At 38.7% G+C, this 20,556-nt stretch overlaps 1 protein-coding gene across 1 annotated transcript in view; it reads right to left on the bottom strand.

Annotated features, from left to right (window-relative positions):
- Positions 1-20,556, bottom strand: part of GLIS1 (GLIS family zinc finger 1) — a 266,617-nt gene that overhangs the window by 132,016 nt on the left and 114,045 nt on the right. The window contains exons 3-4 of the mRNA XM_074961708.1: positions 9,753-9,951; positions 927-2,031 (exon numbers count right to left, since the gene is read on the bottom strand). Of these exons, the coding sequence (XP_074817809.1) occupies positions 927-2,031; positions 9,753-9,951 (1,304 nt within the window). The remainder of the gene's footprint in view (positions 1-926; positions 2,032-9,752; positions 9,952-20,556) is intronic.

The raw sequence follows: 20,556 nt of genomic DNA, 5'->3' as shown, positions 1-20,556 counted from the left end.
AATTGTGTAAATTGAGTAACATCACCTGCTGGTGCAATTATTCCTTTGATTTTTTTTTTTTTTTTTTTTTTTACAGCAGTACACAAAGAAAGCTTTGAAAATCTCATGGCTCAGTTTGGAAGCTCATGTCAAACTTGCTTAGTTTTATCTAGTCTATTCAAGGTCTTATATTATCGCTGCTCCCTGCATATGGAAAGCTCCATGGAAGTCATTAACTTCTATTTTAATTTGGCCACATTATCGTCATAGGATGCAGATGAACAGACAGTGCTGTTCTCAAGATCTTCTTTTTGGAATGCTGATGTTGTTTACTATAGCTTGATCAGAGGAGAACAAAGGGTTTTATTTTTTTAGAACACTCTATTTTGCCTAGTTCAAAAAACAAAACAACCCCCCTAAAACCAACCCCTAACAACCTTAGAAAATCTCAAGATATGCAGATTTTTTTAACCATTTTAAATCCTTAATATGATTCTTTTTCTTTTCTGAACTACCATCTCAAACTGTTGCACTATTAACTCCATGGGTTATTGTTGAGAAGGAGGAATGAAAAGAATTTAATTAGATGTGTTTTATGTTTCTTTATTTAAAATGTCACCTGAGGCTCAGTGACCCTTATTTTACGTTAAATGACTGCTGCTGGCTTTGATCATCATTTTATTAATGCTTTAATGAATATTAAAAAAATAAACCATTGTATTAAAAGTTAAGCTTTCATATAAAGGGGACTGAATCTCTTTTCCAAGAGCTACAATATTTATTACTCAAACATTTCCTTTAAAATTAAGTTCCTTCCCCAATTCTCCTTAGAACAAACCAAGTTACAGGAAAGTACGATAATTATATTTGAATAATATTGAAGAGAGAGAGCCAGTGAGTGAGCAGAGTAGCATGTTTCTGTTCAAACAAACAGATTCCAGACTTACCATACACTTGTTTGGTTTTTCTCCAGAATGAACCCTCATATGAATCAGCAATTTGTAACGAGCATTGAAAGGCTTATACCGACGGACACAGCCTGCCCAGAAGCAAGTAAAGTCCTCTCCCTTCCTTTGGTCAATGTGTGTTTTTTCTAGGTGTCTGACCAGTCCATCTTGTTGGTCATAAGTGGCATTGCAGTCAATCCACCGACAGACCTGCGTGCCATTGCTGACCTCTTGTTCATCTCCTTCACTGGGCTGAAGGGACTTTGGAGACATGGAGACGTGTAAATGAGGCAACGTCCCTTGAGTCTGGCTTAGCTGCTGGTGTAAATGATAAGGCGGCGGCGGCAGCCCCTGACGATGCCGAAAGAGATCTGTGTTAGAGGAATAATCATCGACTGGTTCTTGTTTTAAGAAACTCACCTTCTGGCTGCTGTGTGAGGCATCTTGCTGAGGAATACTAGTACCATTCATCATAAGGTTAAGACTTGCATTTTCCTCTATTTGCTGCATTTGTAGCGGATCACAGTCACCTCTGTCACAATCAGTGGAAATAGGTACAAGGCATGCTGAAGGAGAGGGAAGACTGCAAGGGTTCCCAGGCTGAGAGCAAGACTGAGGACGAGAAGATTTCTGAGCACTGTGGTGACTGACCTCCAAAGGATGAGAGGAAATGCCAGCCGAATTAGTCCGCAGACCATTCACACAGGTGACCAGTGATGTCTGCGACGTGCGGATAATAGCTGTAATATCGATTCCTTCAGCTGAAGATGGCATAACAGAGATACATCTTTTCTTCAGGTTGCTTGATTGTAGCCTGGCTGAATGTTGAGGGCTGCCAAATGACAATGAACCCAGGGAGGAGCTATGTTCATTATTAAACAAGTATGATGAAAGTGAATTTGTAAAGCTATTATTCATTAGGTCTATTTCAGGATGCAGACTACCAGAGGCTCGCAGCTCCATTCCCTCTGTAGTCCTTCTATGTGCAGAAACCTCCGAAAGAACCTTATAATCACCTGGGCACTCTTGCTTAATGTGCTGAGCTGGGTGACTTCCATTCATGCACAAAGTGGAAGAATCGATGGAGTCTTGAAACCTGGGAGACCTGTAATACAGTTTCATTAAACATCACCAACTGTGGGAGAATTTATGATTTTTGTACAAGATGCAACATTTATTACGCCCTGGAGAATGAAACCACTTATTCTCTACGGCACGTTGTTTGTGTCTTCCAACAATTAACTTTAAAAATCCTGCAATGTTTCCTCTGTGGCCTTGTAAAGGTAGCATCATTTTACATGGGATTAATTTTACACTGTGGGTTACACATTGCACAAACTCCTCCCCACCCCTACTACTGACATCTCATCAATCATAATCTATAGGGTCAATGTACAGACTGGACAAAACCATAGCAAAAAGTGTGATAGCTTTAGCCATTTTTTAGTTTTTTGAACACAAGCATTTTCGTTAGAGCACATAGGGAAAGTGTTTTGGAGTTCTCACATAGCTCACAGTGGTGGCGTTAATTTTGTTCACGCTCTCTAGAGACATTCACCATTGCAAAATTCACAACATTTCAACTCACAAGGCATTTGTTTGAGGAAAAAATTTGATCAGCTGAAAAAAGGGGGATGTAAAGAAATAACTGGAACTGCTGGCCACTATTACAATGTACAATAATCATTAATTAAAAAAACCTGCTAGTTGCCTTAGATCAGTGATTCTCAATCTTTTCCCTAGCAGAGCACCCCATTTTTATCTAGCTGGGATCTAGCCAGGCCCCCTCTGCCATTTAGTAATGTGAGGATAGGTTAGCACTGACTCCCTGGCATTTGTTCAAGATCCTACTGAGAGTCACAACCCCCAAGGTAGGAACCCATGCCTTAGGTAACTAAATAGGGTTAGGAACATAAGAATGGCCATATCAGATCAGATCCATGATCCATTTAGTTCTGTTCTAACGCTGGGCAATACAAATTGGCTCACGCAAAAGGGTCTAAAAAACTCCATAACAGACAATTTTTAAATAACCTGCCTATAGGAGAAGTTTTTTCCTAATATTTTCTTCCAGGCAATCAGTGATTGGCTTATGCCCTAAAGCACAAAGTTTTATCTCTCTTATAAATATTTATCAAAGCTGATATAACTGTGTCTGTATTATTTCTCACTATTAGCAGCTGTTCCCTAGATATTCCTACAGCTTATGTAATATATAGGGCTTGTGCTGGCCCTCTTCACATGGGTGAATTTCACACTACAGAGGATTGTGGGTAATATTGCAAACACTGAGGCAACTATGGTTATTCAGCAAGTTTTTAAGGAAACCACATTTAAAACAAAATTGGAAAAATTGTAGAGTGAGCAATGCCTGTATATGCAGCATGTATAGCCAGATAGCTACTGATGAGTCAAACATGCAGCTACTGTGCACATATGTAATGGAAATATTTATGGGGTAAATCACAGAACCATGGGGTAGATTTCATTTATCTTACAACTTGACTATTTCAACTGCATTCTACTCCCTAATCCATTTTTGCTGGGGCTATTCTAACATTCCAACTATGGACAGCTTTCCAACTGCTATGAATTTAAAAAAAAAAACACACCCACAAAAACGTTTCTTACCCACAACGAGGAGAGATTTGTCAGAAAGTTTACAGTGCACTGAGACTCAGTACTGGCAATATTCGCAGGGGTGGGTGGGTGGGTGAGATTCTGTGGCCTGTGTTGTGCAGGAGGTCAGACTAGATTATCATAATGGTCCCTTCTAACCTCAATATCTATGAATCTATGAATTACTTCTGGTGTCTTGTTTACAACACACCGGCTAATATGTCCCAGAATGATGTTTGCTTTTTTGAAACAGTGTTACATTATCGACTCCTGTTTAGTCTGTGATCCATTATTACCCCAGATCCTTTTCTGTAGTACTCCTTTCTAGGCAGTCATTTACCATTTTGTATTTGTACAATGGATTATTCTTAAGTGTAATGCTTTGCATTTGTCCTTATTGAATTTCATCCTGTTTATTTCAGACCATTTCTCCAGTTTGTCAAGATTATTTTGAATTCTAAACCTGTCCTCCAAAGCACTTGCAACCTCTCCCAGCTTGGTATCATTCACAAACTTAAGTATACTCTCTATGCCATTAGCCAAATCATTATAGAAGATATTGAATAGAATTGGATCCAGGTCAGATCCCCATGGGACCCCACTGAATATGCCCTTTCCAGCTTCATTTTGAACCACTGATAACTACTCTCTGAGTATGGTTTCCAATCAGTTGTACACCCACCTTATAGTAGGCTATCTTTTCTTAGGTTGCTTAGGAGAAGGTAATGTGAGACAGTATCAATAGCCTTAGTAAAAAGTTGAGATATATCACATCTACTGCTTCCCCCCATCCACAAGGCTTGTCACCTTATCAAAGAAGGATGTTGGGTTGGTTTGACAAGATTTGTCCATGACAAATCCATGTTGATTGTCACCTTCTTATCTTCTAGGTACTTACAAATTGATTGTTTGATTATTTGCATCATTATCTTTCCAGGTACCAAAGTCAAGCTGACTGATTTTTAATTCCCTGGGCTGTCCTTATTCCTCTTTTTATAGATATGTACCATATTTGCAGTTTTCCAGTCCTCTGGGATCTCTCCCTTCCTCCATGAGTCCTCAAAGATAATGGCTAATGGCTCAGATATCTCTGCAGCCAGTTCCTTAAGTATTCTGGGATGTATTTTACCAGCCCCTATCAACTTGAAGACATTTAACTTGTCTGAATAATTCTTACCTTGTTCTTTCCCTATTGCAGCCTCAGATCCTATCCCATTTATACTGATGTTCACTACATTAGTCCTCCATTCTAACCTTTTTGGTGAAAACTGAAACAAAATATACATTTAATGCTTTGGCCATTGCTGCGTTTTCTGTTACTGTCTTTCTCTCCTGTCCTTACTCTTCACTTTGCTTCTAATGTATCTGTAAAATGTTTCCTTGTTACCCTTTATCTCCATAGCTAGTTCAATCTTGTTTTGTGCCTTGGCCTTGCTAATTTTGTCCCTATATGCTTGTGTTTTGATTTTTTTTAATATTCATCCTTTGTAATTTGACCTAGTTTCCACTTTATGTAGGACTCCTTTTTGAGTTTCAGTTTGTTGAAGATCTGGTTAAGCCAGAGTGGTCTCTTACCATGTTTTCTATGCATTGGGATAATTTCCTTTTGTGACCTAAATAATGGTGATTGGTCCTGCAGCACAGAGGTACTGATCCCAAGAGGCACTATGCTCCCAAACCTTCCAGTGAAATCAATGGGAGTTTCCAGGACTCAACCTTACTCAAAAATCTGGACTGTAGTTTCTGTGATGAAGACAATTGTATCACACGGAGTATGAAATGCATAAAGAGTAAAAAAGAGTGTGATTTCTAAAAAGAAACAAAAGGAAGCATTGGGGTGAATGATTTCAATCAAGAAAGAATGAATTCACATTTCTCATCCACACAGCTTTGTGTTACAGAGGTTCTGCTTATGTAAATATAAATATCGGCTACTAATGCAGATTTGCATACCAGAATTCTTCATAAGAATTATAGCTTTCTAGATATATGCACCATGTTATATACATTATGCCCCCATTAGTCAGTTAACATTGCTGTAGGAAGTTGCATTATTTTCATTTCCCAACTTTTGGGTGTAGACATTTTCAACCTTAAAGTTGCATTAGTGCAAATTTTCTGCGTTTACTATAGAATTTTATCACCACCCTTCTAGGGCAAACTCTGGGCCCCTGCCGCCGCAGCCATTGTGGGGCCCAAACTGGAGCAGAACTGGTGCAGTTCTACTGAGCAGGCACGGGAGGGACAGGATTCCTGGAGACCAGCTTTTTAGGTAGCTCCTTCTGATGTTATTATTTATCATTTGTACTGAGATAGCCTTGAGATGGCTCAGTCAGGGATTAGAGCCCCATTATGCTAGGCATTGTCCTAACAGATAAAAACACAGTCCTTGCCCCAGAGATCTCACAGTCCAGGGCAGTGGTTCTCAACCTGCAGCCCAATCACCACACAGCTGCGGCCCATGTGACATTCTCAGGGCCATACAGGCAGTATATTTGTGTTATGTGGCCCACATAACACAGAGAGCTGCATATGTGGCCCACAATGGTAAACAGATTGAGAACCACTGGTCCAGGAACTATAACTTGCTGCAAACATGGATGTAACAAATAAATGAAGGTGGGATGATGAAGGGACAGTAAAATGAACACAATACGGCTGTGCCAACATGCAGGGGATAGGGGCGGGGCAGAGTGGGTGGGTTTGATACAGGGGATATACAATAGGAATTGAGGGCGATGGTGAATTTTGGAGGTGGAGGAATTCCTATTGACCTCCCCTGCAGAATACATATAGGTTTGGAGACATCTTTAAATGTTCACTCTAAGCAACAATCCAATTGCACAGGATGTTACAGCACACTGTACAAGGAAGCAAGGTCTTTGTACAGTACGTTACAGTCCTGTGGTGGCAAGTGAAGTCGTACTTCTAAAGAGACTTCCATACACCGTAATTGGAGCCAGAGAACAAGGACAGTAGCACTTTGCCAGAAGTGTTTTAGTTTAAAAACAGCCTCAGAGTAAAATAGCCCCATAGTAAATAATCTGAAGATTTTGGCTAAACAAATGTACGTGCCTTTAATTTCCCTTGCAAGCAAGTCTTTTCTGACTACTGACAGTTTTAAGAAGCTAGAGGATATTGTTCTGCTACACAATTACGGGCCCTTTGCACGACTTGCTTTTTGTCTGCTCCGCTGCCTTTACACAGAAAAACAAGAACACAATGTGGGAAGAGTTTTCCATGCCTGATAATGGATTATCTGACAAATGGCCAACATTAGCTGTACATGGAGGCCATTTGTGGTGAAGAAGGTATTAGGACTTTTCCAGTATAACACACACATCTCATTTACAAATATTATGTAGTGGAAATTATGTTGCATAACTTAAAAGCTATTAACTGAGCTTGGGATGGAAGAGAAGGGGGTATTATCTGTGGATTAATGCAGTCATCACTGGAATACAGTTCCTGAGGGAAAAAAAACATGGGGGGGAGCTGATGGGGATAATGAATTTCAGTGTGCTGGGAAAAACAGCAGAAGCCAGTCGTAACACTGAATTCCTGGCCGTATTTTGAGCTTGTGGTGGAGGTGTCGTTGTTTGTTTGGGTTTTCTGTGTGGTTGTACACACTAGTCATTCAAAGATTAACCCAGAATCCTTGTTGGAATTTGCATTTCCCCTTATTTATGCATTAGACATCAGAGCTGGTCAGAACAACCACTGCAAAGTACAGTCAGTGCTGTCCAGAGTACGTTTTGTTACATCCATTCCCACCCTTTTTTGTCCAGGCATTGTCCAAGAAAGGGCTCCGTCCTGAAAGGCACTGAGCACCCTCAACTCCCACTGGCTTCACTGAAAGCAAGAGCACTCGGCACGATGCAAATTGGGCTCTTATATTTTTAACTCTTCAGGGTAAGGACATTGTCTTCTTGTATTTGTCTGTAAAGAACCACAACTATGTCACTGCGGCAAAGAGTCCTGTGGCATCTTATAGACTAACAGACATATTGGAGCATAAGCTTTCGTGGGTGAATATCCGACGAAGTGGGTATTCACCCACGAAAGCTTATGCTCCAATATGTCTGTTAGTCTATAAGGTGCCACAGGACTCTTTGCCGCTTTTACAGATCCAGACTAACACGGCTACCCTCTGAAACTATGTTACTGTGTAAATAATGAATAGTAATAATAATAAATGCTGTCTGTTTTCACTTTCATACCAAGAAGTAGCTTTGACTCCATATAATCTGTCTGTTAGGAAAGACAGGTGCATTCACTGTGCTAGGATTAGTTACTGTATGTCTGTCATGCTCACAGAGCCAAGCAGGGCACAAACACTACACTGAAAATCCTGTACAAATCAAAACTGTGGAAACAGGGTGGACATACAAACAGAGAGCAAACAGCCCATGAAGAAATGGAAAGCAACCACAATGTACCTCAAGATGCTCTCCAAACAGTTACTCAGGAAATGCTGAAACCTGACGATTTTAGAACATGTTGTAAAACAAACACAAGAGAATTACCTCAGTCACCTGCTGCTTTATCGTAATAGCAGCCCTCTCATATTCTGTTGCATACAATCCTCTATGTTGTGCTGGGAATCTTCCCTCAGACAGAGATGGAAGGAGTTCATATTTCTGAGTGTAGTACTGTGATCCCCAGTATACACGTATCTGTCATTTCCCTATTATGGATTTTACAAAAAGTTCCACAAAGATCTAAGCAGGGTCCTCTCCTTCTCTTTTTGTTTTCTTCTGCCCAAATTATCTTTGTTTCATAATTATCCTCAACGACAGAATAAAAACAGCCTGATAACTGTAAGAACCGCACTGAGACATAAAATGGTTGGGACGGAGCTGAGTTAAATGCAGCAGAAACATAAAAGTTTTAATACCAGCAGCAGAATATGTTTGCTATTTGGCATGAAAATGATCTGCTTTTTTTCCTTAAAGTTCTCTCCACTTGATTGTCACATTGATGTGCCTTTTATTCCTGAAAATTCAGATATCCTTGTCCCATTAGTAAAAGAAAAAGGGAAAACAATGCATAAATGTGTATAATAAAATCAAAAACAGCCAGATTTCCATGACTAAGTTACACAGTCAAAATTTCCTCTTGCTGGGTCTATGGAAATTTGGGTTTGATGGTTCCAGGCAGAAAGCATCAATTATTCCAAATATTTAAGATAAAGCCTGCAACTTTATTGAGTTTTTTTATTTCTGCATCTCTTCAAAAAGGTCAAGATCATTTCATATCATAAGCTTTTCCAGAAACCATTGTAATTAAAATAGATGGACATATTTTAATTCAGAGCAGGCTTCTATTCACAATGCATGTCTGTTTAGGGTATTTGTTTAAAATCTGGTAATGTTAAATTTGTAACAACAACACAAAAAATAATAGAGTTCTACATTTTCGTATAATTAATTTATAGCAAATGTTTAAGTAGGGCTCTGCCATGAACAGAATCTAAGAACTGTGCATATATCAAAACCAGAGCCCAGATTTTTACATTGTAGCCTTAAAAGCAAATACCAAGGATATGGTGCTCTGTGGGAACATTTAGCTCCGTTTGTTAAAGGAAACACTGTAGAAAGAGAGTGGCACCCGCTTCCTGGAGGTTTAATGGTGGCATGCCAGACTGCCATATGGAAGACTCCAGTTTGGGAGTGACTCTACCATCCTTTTTTCCTTGGTTGGAACTTAGAAGCATCGTGGGTGGTGAGAAGGGAGGGGAGGCAGTTTTCTTTCTATTTAAGTCACTGGCAAATTATCATTCATTTCAGTGGATGCTGGGATCGTACTCACAGAGGAGACATACTTAAACCCCAAAAGTGAAGGGTGCCACTGCCTTTAGAGTGATCAGCTAGTGGTAGGCTCATGGAGCAGTATGAGTGCATCTGCACAGAAAGGCCATGCCTCAGGCCCAGCAGTAAGGCACCATCAATGACAGCCGCTAATGAGTAATGGAATTAGCTGATTGGAAGGGGAGATTAAATGGCTGCCCCAGAAGAAATGAGAAGATGAGGCAAAAGCCAAAGAGATCATCCAACCCTGGCATTCACATCAGGCCACTCAAGCACGCCCAATGAGGGCAGAACCCATGTCCAAATCCTGAAAGGTTGCTACTGGGAAAAAAAGATTATAGTAATGAAGGGCTTCAAAAGGGAAAGGTATATAAAGCTACAAAAACAGGAATAATACCTGGTATCTGACTGTGTTAAATTCAGGTGACCGACATGTAGCAATCTCTCACGAGATAATGGGTAGTCTCGGGTAAGTGGATTTCCTGTGTGGATGAGCAGACTCTGTCTACAGACAGGTACTGAGCTATTTGTCATTTCCATGTCCATCATGTTCTTCTTCTCGGAGATCAAATTACAATGGCTGTATCCACCATTCACTGTTAAATAAATTAAAAAAGAGAGAGAGCGCGAGTGAGAGAAAATAACCATAAGCTTCTACCCACGGATGCTGCTATATCAGTTATCATTCTCGGTTGTTCCCACTTTTGGCTCCTCTCATGAAAGCATTATAATTGCAACAGCAAAGAATGTTAAGGGTTTCACAATGAACCAAGAACTAATTGCAAAGGAATTAGTGTCCAGAATTTATTGCTCTTGTTCCTCTTTTTAAAGATGAGGCTGTTTTTCACTTCATATGTTAGCTTTAAAAAAAATGTAATAGTTTCCTTTTCTTCTACGTTTTTGGGGGGCAGTAAGAGGTAGTGTTTCCTACATTTTTTGGTTGGTTAGTTTTGTTTTGGGGTTTATTCATTTATTTTGGTGGGATTGGTTATTGGATTTTTTTCTATTAGTAAAATTAATGAGGACAATATTAATGCAAGGGTCTTCTGCAGTCTAAGTGAAGTCTTCATTTTTTGTATTTTTGGTCTACACAGGAAAGTTATACTGGTATAAGATGTGAAAACTAAGGTATGATTTAAAACTGATAGAGTTACAGCAGCATAAATTCCCCATGTAGTTACACTTAACATGACCTGAGTGCCTTTCTTTAAAAATTTTGGTTTAGCTTATGTCATTTTTAAGCTAAACCAAAAAAAAAAAAAAAAAGCTACTTTAATAACAGAATAAGAGTGTCCACATAGTGAGTTATATCAGTCTAACTGTACTGTTTGAACTGTAGCAGTATAATTATACTGGCAAAACTTTCCTGTACTAGCATGCCCTTAATATACAGGATCAGGGCATTAGTGAGGAGATTCTAGTTTATTTTCTGATGACAAATGGGAAAAAAATAAATATTTGTCATGTGTTTAAGTTTATTCGTATTTTCAAAATAATCGATTATTTTTCTATATTCTTATTCTGCTCTGGCTAGATCTGGACATGTTTAATTTCACTCTTACACCAAAAGATGAGGGAAATGGACCAAAGATACAGCAATTATTTTAAGAAAAAGAATTCTGGACACATTTTCAAATCTATCCATGGACATTAGATGCATAGATCCAAAAACGACAGATGTGTTTAAAAGCAGATGGCAAGATATAGCCTAGGACTTAGATCCTGAGCCTGAAAACACCAACACACATGCTTAAATTTAAGTATGTGAGTAATTCCACTGACTTTAATGGGACTACTCATGAGCTAAAAGTTAAACATGTGGGAAAACATCTGCAGAATAGGAGGGGCCTTAAACTGCTAGGTACAAAAAAAAATTACTATAGATATTTACCATGATATGCTTATTGCACATGGGCCATGCCTTTAAAATACTAGATCATAAGTATGGCCATACTTGGTCAGATCAATGGTCCACCTAGCCCAGTATCTCGTCTTCTGACAGTGGCCGGTGCCAGATACTTCAGAGGGAATGAGCAGAACAGGGCAATTACAGAGTGATCCATCCCCTGTCATCCGGTCCCAGCTTCTGGCAGTCAGAGGTTTAGGGATACCCAGAGCACAGGGCTGCAGCCCTGACCATCTTGGTTAATAGCCATTGCGGGACCTATCCTCCATAAAAGTATCTAATTTGTTTTTGAATCAAGTTATACTTTTGGCCTTCACAACATTCCCTAGCAACAATTTCCACGGATGGACTATGCACGGTGTGAAGAAGTACTTCCTTATGTTTATTTTAAACATGCTGCCTATTACTTTCTGTGAGTGACTCCTGGTTCTTGTATTATATGATGGTTAAATAACACTTCTGTATTCCCTTTCTCTGCACGCTTCATGATTTTATAGATCTCTGTCATATTCCCCCATTAGCTGTCTATTTTCCAAGCTGAACAGCCCCAATCTTTTTCTCTCTTCTCATCCGGAAGCTGTTCCATACCCCTAACTCATTTTTGTTGCTCTTCTTTATACTTTTCCCAATTGTAATATATCTTTTCTGAGATGGGACAACCAGAACTGCACACAGTATTCAAGGTGTGGGAGTACCATAATTTATATAGTGGCATTGATATTTTCTGTTTTATTATCTGTCCCTTTCCTAATGGTTCCTAATATTCTATTAGCTTTTTTGACTGCCACTGCACACTGAGCAGATGTTTTCACAGAACTATCCACAACGACTCCAAGATCTCTTTCTTGCATGGTAACAGCCAATTTAGACCCCATCATTTTGGATGTATAGTTGGGATTATGTTTTCCAATTTGCATTACTTTGCATTTATCAACATTGAATTTCATTTGCCATTTTCTTGCCCAGTCACTCAGTTTTGTGAGGTCCCTCTGTAACGCTTCACAGTCAGCTTTGGACTTAGCTATCTTGAATAATTTAGCGTCATCTGCAAACTTTGCCACCTCACTGTTTACCCCCTTTTCCAGATTATTTATGAATATGTTGAACAACACTGGTTCCAATACAGATCTTTGTGGAACCCACTATTTTCCTCTGTCCACTGTGAAAACTGACCATTTATTCCTACCCTTTGTTTCCTGTCTTTTAACCAGTTACTGATCCATGAGAGGATCCCTCTTATCCCATGACTGCTTACTTTGCTTAAAAGTCTTTGGTGAGGGACCTTGCCAAAGGCTTTCTGAAAGTCCAAGTATGCTATAGCCCCTGGATCACCCTTGTCCACATGCTTGTTGACCCTCTCAAAGAATTCTAATAGATTGGGGAGGCATGATTTCGCTTTACAAAACCCAACGTATTGTGTTCATCTATATGTCTGAAAAAATCTGTCCTTTTACTATAGTTTCATCCAGTTTGCCTGGTACTGAAGTTAGACTTACTGGCCTGTGATTGCCAGGATTGCCTCTGAAGCCTTTATAAAAAATTGATGTTACATTAGCTATCCACCAGTCATCTGGTACAAAGACTGATTTAAGTGGTAAGTTACATACCACAGTCAGTAGTTCTGCAATTTCTTATCTGAGTACTTTCAGAACTCTTGGGTGAATATCATCTGATCCTGGCGACTTATTACTGTTTAATTTATAAATTTGTTTCAAAATCTCCTCCACGGACACCTCAATCTGGGACAGTTCCTCAGATTTGTCATCTAAAAAGAATGGCTCATGTGTGGGAATCTCCCATATGAACCACATATATAATCAAGGAGAAAGGAATTAAAATCACACATACAAAAATCAGTTTAGAAGAGCATCGGTGATAACTGACTTTTTTTTTTTTTTAACCTCAGAGAGGAGAATTGTATTTATTTACCTACTTCAAAAGTGTGTTGTGAGGGTTTTTTTTAATGAATGTTTGAAACATGTCTTGAGATCTTCAGATCAAAGGAACTTGAGGCAGGTAAAGTACTTGTACTAGTTCTGGCTGCTTTTCACTTACATTTTTCCTCTTAATAAACAAAAATGACAACAAAACCCATCAGATATTCTACTACTAATAATTTGCTATTGACCTGTTTTCTGATCTGCCATACCAAATCAACAGTCCAGACAGAATCTTTTCATGTTAGTGAATGGAGCGGCAATAAAGAAACGTCATAAGTGTTGCTTGAAGCTGTCTCAACTGAGCTGCATACTGTGCTATGGATGAAGGTGTAGTATAGACATGCATTTAAGGCAAAATCAGTTCAATTTAAAAGAAAAAACAAACAAACCAGACAAAAAAACACCAACAGGAGTTTGCAGTCAAAGGCCTGATCCTGCAGTCCTTCGGCAGGAAAAGCCAAATGGAGTCTTGCTTGTGCACAGTAGGACTGGAGCTTTGATCAGAAAATGTGTTTGTGCCACAGTAAAATATTTTAAAACATTTCCTTTTATTCGCCCCATCTACATTTGGAAACTGACCCATTGCAAAGAATGGTGGTCAGCAATAGATCTTCCTGAACTAGAGTTGAAAACGGTTTGTGTTATTGTAGATGAAACACAACCATTTTCAGTATCATTACCGAAAGTGTGACTGCAACATGACTCCATCAAGTCTCAGGGTATGTCTACATTGCAATTAGACACCCACAGCTAGCCCTTGCCAGCTGATTTGGGCTTATGCGGTTCAGGCTGAAGGACTATTTAATTGCAGAGCAGCCTGAGCTCTGGGACCCTCCCATCTCGCAGTGTAGACATATCCTTGGTCACACTTTCTGTAACATGCCGGTTTCCCAATGTAGGGTTTTGACTCATAAGGTGGAACAAATGGCTTAGTTCCATATGTGGCAATTCACACTTTAAAATGTCACTGAAAATGGTATGGGAAAAGAAACAGTATTCATAATGCACTGACTATAGTATAATTGAAGTAACCACTTCTAAGAGGTTGGCACACAAGCCTGGAACTGTGAAGAAAGTTCCAAGCATAATGGCCTGATTTTCTCGTCCATTGCCATTTTGGGGCATGAAAAGAATGTGAACATCAAGTGCATATTTTTCCTGAAGTTAACGTACCATCCTAATTTGGGTTATTGCTGCTAATTGAATATATTTCTTGAAAATGTTAAAACAAGCCTTTCTGGCAAAGAAATACTTGCAAAATACCCATTCTGCAAACTTAGATACATCTCTGTATGCGTGTGTCTGTGTGTGTGTATGCATAATCAGGAACAACCCATTGAAATGAGTCAGATTCTCCTCTCATATACATATACTTAAGTGGAATTATCTCTATGCAACCTTTATATACAATTTATATCATTCTTTCATATTTACATACATTCCAACATTCACATTTACCTTATTAGCCTCTGTTGTGATAGCATCAGGAATATCATGGTATATAGCATTTTTAAATCTTTTCATGAGGTAAAGGTAATTAACAGTGTATATATGAAGTTTGCACTTTTTCAAAATGGCTGCCATTTCCCTTTGTTGGATCAAAGCCATAGGCTGTGCTCTGTTAAAATGTTTCCCTACAGCTTTTGACTGTGAAGCTCTGTTTAACAAAGATGGCTTTCCTTTCCCATGTTTCCAATGGGACAGAAGCTATGCTACCCTCTAGGAAGATGGCTACCGCCGTGCCGTCAGGAGGGACACTGAGTTGCTGTCAGTGGACTTTAAATGGGACCAGGTTCAGGGCTGTAGTGAATATGAGAGAGGCGACAGTCTGGGAAGCCAATGATTATGGAAGGTAGGTAAATCTTGGAGATAAACTTTGAAAATCCAGATCTTTTCTGGCCTGGAAGACTCCCTGATAAGTGGAGAAATAGTAAAAAAGATGGGTTTCAGAGTAGCAGCCGTGTTAGTCTGTATTCGCAAAAAGAAAAGGAGTACTTGTGGCACCTTAGAGACTAACCAATTTATTTGAGCATAAGCTTTTGTGAGCTACAGCTCACTTCATCGGATCCATTCAGTGGAAAATACAAAAAGATGGTAACGCAAGAGTCAAGAAAATCAAACCTGAGATCTTGAGAGGGTGAAGAGGTTTTTAGTCACACTGTTTAAAACTACGTTTTTTGTTTACTCTGTAAATACCTATTTCACTTCAATGACTAACTTACATTTTGGGGGAAATCAGAACTTTGTTAAAGATTCAAACCCTGTCCTTTCAATTAGGGAACACCAGGCTTGACATTCCTGATATTGCTAAGGGAAGAAACAAGCGAAGGAAAAAATTGCCAGATGATGGGAGAAGAACTTTCTGGCCATGATAAAAAGCAAAAAAAGGACATAAGCCTTTGTACAGAGTATTTGCCATTCAGCTTTAAAACTTCTAAACTATGCTATCACTATATCTACAAAAACAAGTCACTCACTTTCTCTCTCTACTCATGTTACATAAGGCTGAGTTGTCAAGTAAGGACTGATTTTCCTTTCACTTACATCAGTGGTGTTACTCCAGTTTACTGAAATCAGAGTTGTCAGCACTAGACATGGCTGAAAATTTTCCATCAAAACAATTTTTCAACAGAAAATTGGGTTTTTGACTCAACTTTGTGCCTCTGTGTATGTGTGTGAGAGAAAAGTATTTGCTTTCTGAGGACAATTTTGACTTTTCATTAAAAAAAAATCCAAAAACTGAATAGTTTTCTTTTCTTTTCTTTTTTTGTCTGAAAACCAAAAAGTTCCACCCAAAAACATTAGGCCAACAGTTTTGATTTGGAAATGCTGCTATGTTACCTCGTGGGAATTGCAGTTTGGGTGCCTCTTGGCCCATTCTGCTCCACTGGCTGAACTCTCCAGCTGGACTACATCTCTCATGATGCACCACTGTGCCTCAGGAAAAGGGGAGGCCATGGTGCACCATGGGAGATGTAGCCCAGGGACCATGGAGGGGAATGGGAGCATGAAGCATCCAAACTACAACTCTCATGAGGCACCACCAAAACAAGGGCATAATCAGATCCCTAACTGTTGTTAATTTGCATACAGTTCTATGTATTGAATGTTTTAAAATACTGTTAATTTTTCTTGGGAAGAAGTTTCTATGCATCTTTAAAAGCTACAGCTCCCAGATATAATGGCAGAGCTGGGAAATATATCCCTCCTATGACCTCCTAGCCCTGGTTCCTGACATCTTAGCCATGCGTCATTACTTATTTCACTAGCTGAAAGTAAGATGCTGGCTACAGAATATCTATTTAATGTGTTCTTTATATCCTGGATATGATCAATTGTCTCTTATGTTTTTTTCATTTATACCTGACCAGTAATAAAAGCAGCCTCTCTTTCTTTTTCAGTCTCTGGATGATACAAGTCTGAAATTCATTAAGGACTTTCTAAACATGCAATTTAACAATTTTATCATATTATCAGAACACAGAAACTTGAAGCTTCCATCCAGAATTCAGCAGTACTAACCTGTAGTAACACATCAGAAAACACTGATATTGATTTGTTTGAAGAGGGAGATTTTCTAGAATAACATTAACACTATCCCCATGCTGTCAAAAACAATTATCTTTTTCCAATAGCTGTCAAATCATGAAACTCTTTCCCCCCCGTGCCCCACAGAAAGAAACTGAGTACTCAAAAGCCAAATCCACAGAATTATGCATGTTAGAATTTCAGCCAACCTGCCGTATGTTTATCTTCACAAAGTACCTTGAAGATTTGTTAACCTGGGCTCCAAACAGACTGTCTAACAATCTCATATCGGGTCACCTTTGCACAATGGCATCTTTAAAAACATGCCAACCATATGGCAGCTGACACAACAGCAGACAAGTAATGACATTAAAAGTATCACCTTCTTCCAGCAGCAAACTAAAATTAGAGAGGAATTGCCTCTGAATATAGCTGGCCAGATTCTGCACTCAGTTACACCATCATAGACAGAAGCAACTTCACGGCCTTAAACAGATTTACTCTAATTTACACCAGTGTAACTTAGAGTAGAACCTAACCTTTTGACAACTGATTTTTTTGTACAATCTTAACATCACTGGCTGGTACACAGGAGATTGAAATATTTTCCATGCCTGGAACTGAAGTTCCTCTTTCATTGGCATTAGGGGACCTTTAACCTACATTGTGTAACTTACCAACGACAGATGAAAAAAGAGCACATATTCCCTACCTTGTATGAAAGGTTTACCCTCGTTTCAGCAGAACCATAATAATTCCATAAATCCATATTAAAAATGAATCCAAATTTACAGAGAGTAAACCTAATGAAACTAGAAGGTGCCTTGGTTTCCAGAAGGATCTCATGGAAGTGGAATCCATCATTTTCTTTTTTCTGTCTACCAGGTTTGGTTTTGTATTTAGTTTAAATGCTTAAGAAGGAAATATAAAAGATTTATCCAGAAGTATAAGAAAATTTCAATCCTGCAAATCCTTCCATGTGAATAATCAAATAGGTTCAGATTCTGATTTGTCCCCATTTTTATTCTGGTGTAACTGATGTCAGAGGAATTGACTCCATTGAACATATGGCTTCAGTGGAGTTGCTCTGGATTTATACTGGCATAAATCAGATCAAATTCAGACCCACTGGCTTTAAAGGGACTGCTCGTATGAGTAAGGGAAATTTATATATGTAAAAACTATTCTCATCAATCACAATGTGCAAGATTGAGTCCTAAATTTCTTCTTCAGTGTGAATTTTATGTAGAAATGTTCAAAAATAGAATATCTCCCCCCTCCCAATCCATGTAAACCTGCCTGAATAACCAGAATAATAAGTATTAAAACCAACAAAACTAAATAGCAGTAGCTCTTTTCCCTCCCCAGGGAACACCTTGTTCCTTATTCATTTAGGCTGCGTATATGGAGGTTTCATTCTGGTTGATAAAATTCACCATTAGGCTTTCAGCCAGATGGGAGTAAAGTCTTATTGAAAGGATAATTGCTCAACAACAAACATATGCTGCAGTGCTTTAGAGTTTACCTAATTAAGGCCAATGAACAAATAACTGAAATGACATATAATTTAAATGACTCATATTCAAAAGAGAGATAGGTTTGAAATATTTGCCTAACATACTTAGATATCCTCAGAGCATTGTGGGTTTTGTGGTGACTGCTAAACTAGCTCATTTGCTTTTTTTTGCTGCTTCATTCTCTTTAATTACATTTTATTTTTAAATATTTTGCCATCCATCCCTGGAGTTTTTTTGGATACAACATCCAGAATCCACCTATGACATCTCTGAAAAATGGAACACTATTATTGGCACCATTATTGGTCCCACATTCTTTTTGTGGAAGACCAAAAAGCTACTGGATTTTTCACTCAAAGGTGAAATTCATCAGTAATAGAACAGACCATGAAAGGCCCCCAGTGCAACAGAATTGCTAATGCCAGGGTGCCAACACACCAAAATTGGGTAACATGGAGAAGGGATGCAAAGGTACTCTATATACCATCTGTTTGGCAGAGCAGAGCTCTGCATCAGCTAGGAATAGCACATCAAAGTAGGTAAGTCTAGTATCAGGATTGGGGTCATAATTACAGTGTAGCTGCAGAAACCAGTGTGACCCTTGTACACCTCATAATTTTGAACGTTATTGCAGAAAGGCTGCAGAGCTGCTTTTGCCCTGACTGTGAGTTACACAGTGTACTCCATCACTCCCACAAAATCCACAGAAAGCTTCTTTACTCTGGCTCTGTTCATGGCATGATGGGAGAAATGTCACCTAAGGTCATATCTACACTGGGGAAATTTAAAAAAAAATTCAGACCAATTCTGGGACTGATTAAGCTAAAGTAGTGTTAAGACTAGTGGGAGCCACCGTGTAAGCAGGGATCTGTGGCTCAGAACCATTTTTACAATTATTTTAGTTGAAGTTGCTGAAAAAACATGGAAAATCGAAACGATTGTGGAAACAGTTCAGGCCTTTGGAGCTTTTCTAAACTATGGTTCCTGCACTGGTTTAGCTGAATCAGTGGTAAAACCAGTTTGAATTTGGGGCTAAGTTTCCCAATTTATCAACCTCCTTCTTTAATTGTGGACACCAGAACTGGACACTGTAGTCCAGAAATGGTAGCACCAGTGCCAAATACAGAAGTAATATAACCTCCTTACTCCTAACTTGATATTCTCCTTTTTATTCATCCAAGGATTGCGTTAGACATTTTGGCCACAGCGTAGCACTGGGAGCTTATGATTAGCTAATTATCCACCATTCCCCCCCTCTTCCCCAAGTCTGTTTCAGAATCACTGCTTCCCAGGATAGAGTCCCTGCATCTTGTAAGCAGGGCCTACATTCTTTGTCCCTTGATGGATACAATTACATTTGGCCATATTAAAATGCCTAGTTTGCTTATGCCCAGTTCTGTTCCTCCAATCTATGTGTTATCTGCAAATTTTATCAGTACTGATTTTATGTTTTGTTCCAGGTCATTGACAAAAATGTTGAACAGACATAAGAACCCGTATCTGTGGGACCCCATTAGAAACTCAGCCCTATTCCTCAGCCCATTTACAATTACATTTTGAGACTTGACACTTAGCCAGTTTTTAATCCATTTAATGTGTGCCATGTTAATGTTTTATCGTTCTAGTTTTTTAGTCAAAACATCATGTCGTCACATGGTACCAAATCAAATGAATGACAGAAGTCTACATATAGAACATCAACACTATTACCTTTATCAATTAAACTAGTAATCTTATTAAAAAGATATCTAGTTAGCATAATAAAAGTAAAAGAGAAAAGATATCAAGTTACTGATTTATTTGTGAGACTGAATACAAGACGACTGGGGAACTCGAGCAAACTCAAAAAATCAAGGGAAAATACCTGTTGAAATAACTCAGTCTATTAAAACTTGTGAAAGATAAATATATTCCATGTATATTTTTTTTTTTGTAAATGTGGACCACAAATGTTGGCCACATCTATATTTATTATTTCATGTTCAATTTATTTTTTTAAATCAAACTATTTGGTTTGTCCTCCCCCTCCCCCCCCCCCATTCTGTGGGATTTCTTTTTACAGATTACACATAATATGATGAAAGAGTAAAAAAAGTGGGACAACATTACAGCAGCAAAGAGAATGCATTTAATTTTACATTGGTCCAAACTAAAACAGCTTGAAAATATTCCAATATTTTCTAGAGATCGGTAACCCTTTTATTAGTACTGGCATGATATGGAGTCCAATACATACAAACAACAACAGCATACAAATGCAGTAATGATACTTAATATTTTTTATCCTCAAAGGGTTTTGCAAACATTAGC

The sequence above is a fragment of the Natator depressus genome, chromosome 8 (genome assembly GCF_965152275.1).
Source record: "Natator depressus isolate rNatDep1 chromosome 8, rNatDep2.hap1, whole genome shotgun sequence".
In the NCBI taxonomy this organism is placed as follows: domain Eukaryota; kingdom Metazoa; phylum Chordata; order Testudines; family Cheloniidae; genus Natator; species Natator depressus.
Note: the sequence above shows the minus strand (reverse complement) of the source record. Positions and strands in the feature narration are given on the sequence as shown.